This window comes from Neofelis nebulosa, chromosome 14, assembly GCF_028018385.1.
Source record: "Neofelis nebulosa isolate mNeoNeb1 chromosome 14, mNeoNeb1.pri, whole genome shotgun sequence".
In the NCBI taxonomy this organism is placed as follows: Eukaryota; Metazoa; Chordata; class Mammalia; order Carnivora; family Felidae; genus Neofelis; species Neofelis nebulosa.
This window is the reverse complement of record NC_080795.1, coordinates 82,209,876-82,216,708: the sequence shown is the minus strand read 5'-3', so window position 1 is coordinate 82,216,708 and position 6,833 is coordinate 82,209,876. Positions and strand designations below refer to the sequence as shown.

The 6,833-nt window shown below is 63.6% G+C and overlaps 1 protein-coding gene across 1 annotated transcript; it reads right to left on the bottom strand.

Annotated features, from left to right (window-relative positions):
- Nucleotides 1-463: 463 nt before the first annotated feature.
- Nucleotides 464-2,699, bottom strand: LY6L (lymphocyte antigen 6 family member L). Its single transcript, XM_058699291.1, has 3 exons — nucleotides 2,585-2,699; nucleotides 2,370-2,486; nucleotides 464-936 (listed from the first exon to the last, which is right to left on the bottom strand). The coding sequence occupies exons 1-3, from the start codon at nucleotides 2,655-2,657 to the stop codon at nucleotides 719-721; spliced, it is 408 nt and encodes a 135-aa protein (XP_058555274.1). The 5' UTR covers nucleotides 2,658-2,699; the 3' UTR covers nucleotides 464-718.
- Nucleotides 2,700-6,833: the final 4,134 nt, after the last annotated feature.

The window sequence follows — 6,833 nt, the reverse complement described above, 5'->3', positions numbered from 1 at the left end:
GACCCTCCGGTCTCTCCCCCACGTCCACGCAGTGGCCTGCCGGCCCTCCGGAGCCCATGACTCCGGTAAGCAACCCAGTGGGCTGCAACCCAGTGCTGGGCCGGGGACCCGGGGGCCGTCCCCATGCTCGGTCGGCCCAGCTGGATGGTTTTGTCCAGACGGTGCACAGCCACGGGGGTCTGTAGAGAGGTGGGCTGGAGGGACGTGGTCCGGGCACGGCAGGTGGAGGTGGCTGAAGGCACAGGAACGCCGAGCGGTCAGGCAGTGAGTTCACTGTCTCCAGAAGCAGTGGTGGCGGTGGTCTCAACGCCCCCGCGTGGGCACCCATAGCACTTACGGATGGAGGGGGTGGGGCCGGGGGGGGGGGGTCTGGCCACGTCAGAGCCAAAATCAGGGTCGCAGCCGCCCTCTGGCCTTGGCCAGGCCCTTCTTGCCCCTGCAGGGCCCTGGACAGTGTGTTACACAGGGAGCGGCTACCCCGAGCTGGGACACGCCCACCATCCCCCAGGCAAGGCAGGACGGCTAACTCCTGGCTGTCTGAGCACAGGGCTCCCCCAGGGATGGGAGAGGTGGCCAGGTCCAGGTTGGAGGCAGCGGTACCCTTCCCGCTACCTCAGAGGGGGAGGGTCCCCCCGCCAGTGTCTTGAAAGGGACGGAGGCAGGGCAGAGGCGGGGGTCGGGAGGGTGCAGTGGGTCTGCGGGGCCAAGAAGAAGGTGCTCACAGCAGGGCCCAGAGGAGGCCGAGGGCTGCCCCAAGCAGGAACCCCCCTCGAAGGGCCGAGCGGGTGGCGGAGGCCCCGTTGCAGAGATATCCAGAACAGCACTGCCTGACGATCTTGCCAAACGCCATAGATCCCAACATCCACTCGTACTTCATGTTGGTGTTGGGACATCTGGGAGCACAGCGCTTGCTGAGTTGGACCATCACCCTTGATCCTGCGCGAGAGGAGACAGCAGGTGGCCACCAGCCTAGGGGAGGTGGGGAGGCGGGGGAGGGGCGCTTTCCACGTGAGCCGCAAAAGCCCAGACTCAACCTGAGAATCAGAGAATCGTGACCCCGCAGGGCCTACCGGACCTCCCAAGCCCCAGGCCTGCAAGACAGTGGCCCCCATGGTCATCCTCGAGGTCACAACAAAATTGGGGTTCAGGACTGCTGGCCCCGGTGGGGGCTTTTCCCCGCCGCGCCCCATGGCCCGGACCGCCCTGGCCAGCCCAGGAGCCTGCGAGTCCTGGGGATGTGGGTTGAAGCAGGGACGACAGACTGGACTCGGCTGTCCCCCTGCTGCGCTCAGGCCGGGCGTGGCCCCGTCTCCCACTGTTCCTGTCAAGATGTGGCACGAGCCTCTGAAGGCAACGTGGGGAGAAAGGAGAACACGCAGAGCAGCCCAAACTGTGGAAGAGAAGGCCGCCCACCTTTCTCGGGTGGCGTTACGTTATGGCGTGCAGATTGTCGTGTTGAATTCTATCAGCTTGTGTGACGGGAGAACCGGTTACGTTATGTCAGGGCCGGCCCGGGGCTACGCAAAGGCTCCGGGCTGGTGCTTGCTATGGGGTCCCTGGCGGCGGGCAAGAGGCCGGCCTCCTCCTCTCCTCTCCTGGAGCCCCCCCGGTGCCCCCTCCCCAGCGCTCGGCGTGGAGACCCCGAGGCAGCCCGGGCCGGTGGCTCCCTCCAGCAGGGAGGGCCACCGTTACACGTCATCACCGCCACACACAGGGCCTTCAGGCCACAAACCGACACGGAATCCCGGGGGTGCCCGGGTGCGAACAAAAGAGCAAACCGGGGGAAGAGGCGTGAACCACATGGCCTTAGAGCACCACAGCCGTCAACGTGCTTATTCCACCCCCCCCCCCCCGTCCTCCGAGAAGCAAGGCCTGGAGGGGGAGGGGCGCTGGCAGGTCCCCAGGGGCGCTGTGGGGAGAGCGTTGGGGTCTCTCCACATCCCGCTCTCCGGATATTTTTGGAACTTGATAAAAGAGTGTTTCTAGTGGTCTGCTCTCTGACGTCTCATGTGGTTCCTGTTCCACATTACAATCTCCTCGAAGGCTTGTTCTGAAAAGTCCTATCACTTGAGGCCCGCAGCAGCCGCTGGGGAGGGGGTGGAGGCCTGGTGGGCAGCCTGGCCAGCGCCTCTCCGGGCTCGCCCTCCCCTGCCCAGCCATCCCTCTGGTCACACCCGATCCTCCGCCCTGAGGACAGTTCCTGGGGAGTGGGGGGTGGGGGCACGGAAGACCTGGTACTTCGGAAAGAGGAGAAAAATTCAGGATCTGCGCCCACTCCCCCTGGAGTCCGGCGGCAGGAGAGGGCAGGGGGTGGTGGGGCCGGCTGGTGTCGGGAGGCCCGCCCCTTCCCTGCGAGCCCGGGGATGTACTCTTGGTCAGGACCACCGCGCTGGACACGCAGACCCGGTCGGTGGGGTAGCACTGGGTGGGCGCGCACAGCTCCTCCCTGGTGACTTTGAAGCACTGGTAGCAGCTCAGGTTCAGGCCTGCAGGGCGGGGGGGGGGGGGGGGGGGGGGAGAGGGGGTCGCGGTGGGGAGGCCAGTCCATCCGCGCGAGCCCCGCCCCCCCCCAGGGCCCCCCTACCTGGCTGTTTCTTGCCGCTGGCAAACTCCACACACACCAGCAGAGCCCACAGGACTGGCCCCAGTCCCCCCATCGCGCCAGAGGCCGAGCCTGAGGGTGAGAAGGAGCAGGGGAGGGACGTCCCAACCCCCCAGCCCCACACTGGCCTCCCTTCCCCCCCTCCCTGGACCCTCCCCAGGCTCTGGGGTCTGATTCTCCGGGTGGCTTCTCTCAGCACCCACTTCCTGCACTGCTCACACCTGCTGCAGAGCTGGCCTTTGAGGAGGGTCAGCCCTGGGAGGGCCCCAGGGCACTTGCCAGCCCCTCTTCTGCAGCTCTTGCCCTGGGGAGGGCTTCCCCCGGTCCCTGAGGACGGCAGCCACCAGCCACCTCAGCTGCTGGGCAGAAGGAGGGCCCCCTTGTCCCCTGAGGGTCCATCCCCTGGGTGGGCCAGCCCCCGCGTCTGCTGTCCTTCCTTCTCGCTGTAACAGACCCGTGGGGAGCGGGGCCCTGTTCTCACCACGGGGCCACAGACAGATTGGGGCCCTGCCTCCAGGGCCCTTCCCTCAGGCCTCAAAGGTGGAAGCTGGGGGCAAGGGAGGGAAGCGGGGGAGGAGGGACCATTGGCCGGAGAACAGAGGAAGTGAGGGCCCTCCCGCAGGGGAGAACCTGAGAGCCAGGCGAGGAGCCAGAACCCAAGAATCCGGGGAGGAGAAGAGGGAGGGGGAGGAGGGAGAGGTGATCGGTATAAATCTTTAATCTTTTCAGTCTCTGTGGAATGCGGTGAGGGGCGGTCCAGGTCCCGAGGCAGGAGGGGCGGGGCGGTGAGTCCCTAGAGCACCCTCTAGCCTGAGGCCTTGAAGGCCAGCAAGGCTGCCTTGTCTACCAGCCCCTCAGCTCCTCCCACCTCCTGGGCCTGGGGACCATGCTGCCCCCAGGACCCTGGAAAGCCCTGGGGCCCCTCAGAGGGTCTGGAGCCTGTGACAGGCTGAGCGGGGTGTCACTGCACCCACCGCAAGGCTGGGCGACCGGGCTTTGGAGACTGATGTCCTCAGCTCAGGCCAGGCTGTCTCCCATCAGAATCCCCCCCTGCTTGGGAAGATCTGGACACGGTGTGGAGGGTGGCCCTTCCCAGCACAGAGCCCGGGACCCTGCCCACCCAGCTCATCCCTCCCGACATTCCTGTGTCCCTTTCCCGTTATCCTTGTTTGCAAGAGCCCAGGACTGAACCGTGTTCTCTGTGGGCCCTGCGCTCCCCGGAGCCTGCTCTTGCTGGGGCCGGCGGTAAAGACACAACATTCACGGGCACTTGGTAAAGCCCGGTTGGACTTATTCAAAGGGCTGTCTGCCCAGGCACGAGGACCAGGGTGCTGGGGTCACGCGTGGGAGGGGAGACTGTCTCCATCAGAAAGTAGCAGGGGCTGCAGGTGAGCAGATGGACAGGAGGAGACGTCCCGGGCACGGCCAGGGCCCATCCGGGGCACATCCGGGGCAGAGGCGTTCAGGCTGAACCCACCTGCCAGGATTCTTGCTGAGGGCAGGCCAGGTGGTCAGACCTCGCTGGTGTGTGTGTGTGTGTGTGTGTGCACACGCACGTGCACGCGTGCGCAGGATGAGGAAACTGATCAGATGTGGAAGGTGGTCAGCTGTGGGGAGCGATTGGATGTGGAGGGTGGGGGCTGCTTTTGCTAAAACTGGAGGTCACAGGAGGACGCAGATAGGCCCAGGAGAAGGTTCTGGAGCCTGACTAGAGGTTGGTCAAACAGAATCTTCATCACCAGACAGCCTGGAGCTTCAGGAATGTTGCCCTCTCCTCTGAGTCCCCTGCCCCCTGTCTCCTGAGGCTGCCGCCCAGAGGGGCAGTGCCTCATGCCCAGGGGGCCTCAGCTGGATGTCAGGTGGCCTCACCACGTCCTGTCAGCAAAGTCTCCCCTGGTGTTTCCTTTCTCTTTTCCTTCCTGCCTTGATTTCCTGAATCGTATCCTTTTGAGCATCGTGCCGAGCGGGGCAGGGTGTGGGCCCTGGGTCTGGATCCGCCTGGATGGTGTGAGCCCAGCCTCCCTGCCCTTGGGAATCTAGCAGGAGGTGAGAGGGGTGGCGGCTATGTGGAAGGTGGTGGAGAAGGGTCTCCCCTTCCCAGAACTGGGCTCCTGGGGCCTCTGTACCCTCCTCAGACCATGCTGTCCCCCTGCCCCCAGGTGGCCCAGTGATGGCTGCAGGCAGAGTTTGCTAGTTAGGAATGAGGGTGTGCAGCCCCTTGGGGTCAGTTCCCCTCCAGTCCATGCAGTGGTCCATCCAGGACCGTCCCCTCCCTGCCTTGCCTGGGGCACATCCTAGGGCACCACCTGGCCAGGTGCAGCCCTGGTGAGAGGGGTCGGTCGGGCAGCCTCAGGTCCTTTATCTGGTGATCCTCCTGCCATTTCCGCCTGTCCGGTCTCTCCTGGCGGGGCCCGGCTTGGGGATGGCCCTAGAGAGGACGGAAGAAGTGTGTGGGGGGAAACCATTCATTATGTTTTTTCATTTGTCTGTCCAAGCTGGGACGGAATTGAATGTGAATTTGGGACTGTGAAATCCACAAAACCCAGATGGGAAGAAAGGAGCCTGGGCAGGGGGGTGAGGGTGGCGGGGTCCAGGAGGAATGAGGCCAGTACCCCTGGAGCGGGGCTGACTGTATGCCGTCCTGGTCACAGCGGAGAGGGACGTGCTCGGGCCACACAGCCATCAGCGCCCATATTATCCCAGTTACTGGTCGCCCTTGCTTCCCCGCAGGGAACGCTGGTCACTTTCCACCGAGAGCCCTGTTGGTAGGGGAGGGGCAGGGGGAGGGCCCCATTGCCCAGATCTCTGGGCTTTCAGAAATCAAGAGCCTGAGTGAGGCCTATGTCTCTTGGTCCCCAGGAGGGACAGAGGGGCCTGTGTTGTGTTGAGGCTCAGGTTCAACGAGGAAAAAGATAATTCTGGTTCTAGAACCGTTTAGTCCCAGTGCTCTCTCCCCCCCAACCCCTGCGCAGAGTGTCACAGGTATTGGTGTATTGTCCTGCACAACTGTCAGCCTCTGCCCCCAAGGCCTGACAAAGATCGCTGCAGTTAGGGCCACCCTTGGGGGCCTGCAGGGCTGTCCCAGACTGGCATGTGCAAGCCCCTGTAGGGACAGGGGTTTGGATAAAACTCCATTCTCCCAAAGAGCATTTTGTGACCATGTGGCTGCCCGGCGGAGAGGGCCCTCTGAACCCTCCCTTGTCAGCGGCACGGGGAAAAATCCTGCTCCGCCCCGAGCACAGACGTGCCCGGCCTGCCGGCTCCAACTTCTCCAGACGGCAGCCATTCGAACACCATCCCAGGCTGGCCCTGTACGCTGGCTGTGCCCCCAGAGTGGAGACAGCAGGGCACGGCTGTGGGCCCAGCAGACCCACCGAGGCCAGATGCTGCCCGGAAAGGCTCCGAGCTGAGGGGCAGAGCTGGGCACTCCTGGGATCACACTGGGCATCTTGCCCTGTCCAGAGGGTCCTGGGATCCCGGCTGCATTGACGCTCTCTCCAGCTTCAGCTCAGTATGTTCCGGTGACCTGGCCATGCTCTCTGGGCACCCCATGACTGCACTTGGTTCCCGCTCAGGTTCCAGGAATAGCCCTGGGTGGTAGCCCAGGCTGTGCATCCGTAGGCTTTGTCCTACAGTGGGCTAGGGACACTCGCCCCTCACCTCTCAGGACTCCATTTTGTCCCAGACCACGGTGACTGAGCGCTGATGGACAGTTAGGGGCAGGCTGAAGCAGCTGAGCGGAAGGGACAAGATAACCTCCGCTGGACCACACATCCGGAGCAGCGGTCGGGGGCTCAGTGCTCCAGGTCCCTGGAAGGACGCTTGTCACCTGACGCTTCCTGCGGACGTGCTCGCTGCTTGGTGGTTATTCAAGTCGCAGTCTGCACGTGGGACCCCACTTCTACCCTTTCTGGAGACCAGACAAAATCTAAGGTGGCTACAAGCACTCACAAAAACCCATGTTATTTATTTTTCATTTTTTTTTAATGTTTATTTTTGCCAGTGAGAGAGAGACAGAATGTGAGCGGGGGAGGGGCAGAGAGAGAGAGGGAGACACAGAACCGGAAGCAGGCTCCAGGCTCCAGGCTCCAAGCTGTCAGCACAGGGCCCGACGCGGGGCTCGAACTCATGGACCACGAGATCGTGAGCTGAGCCGACACCACGAGTTGGACGCTCAACGGACTGGGCCACCCAGACATCCCCAAAAACGTTTTTGAAAGAGAAGAACAAA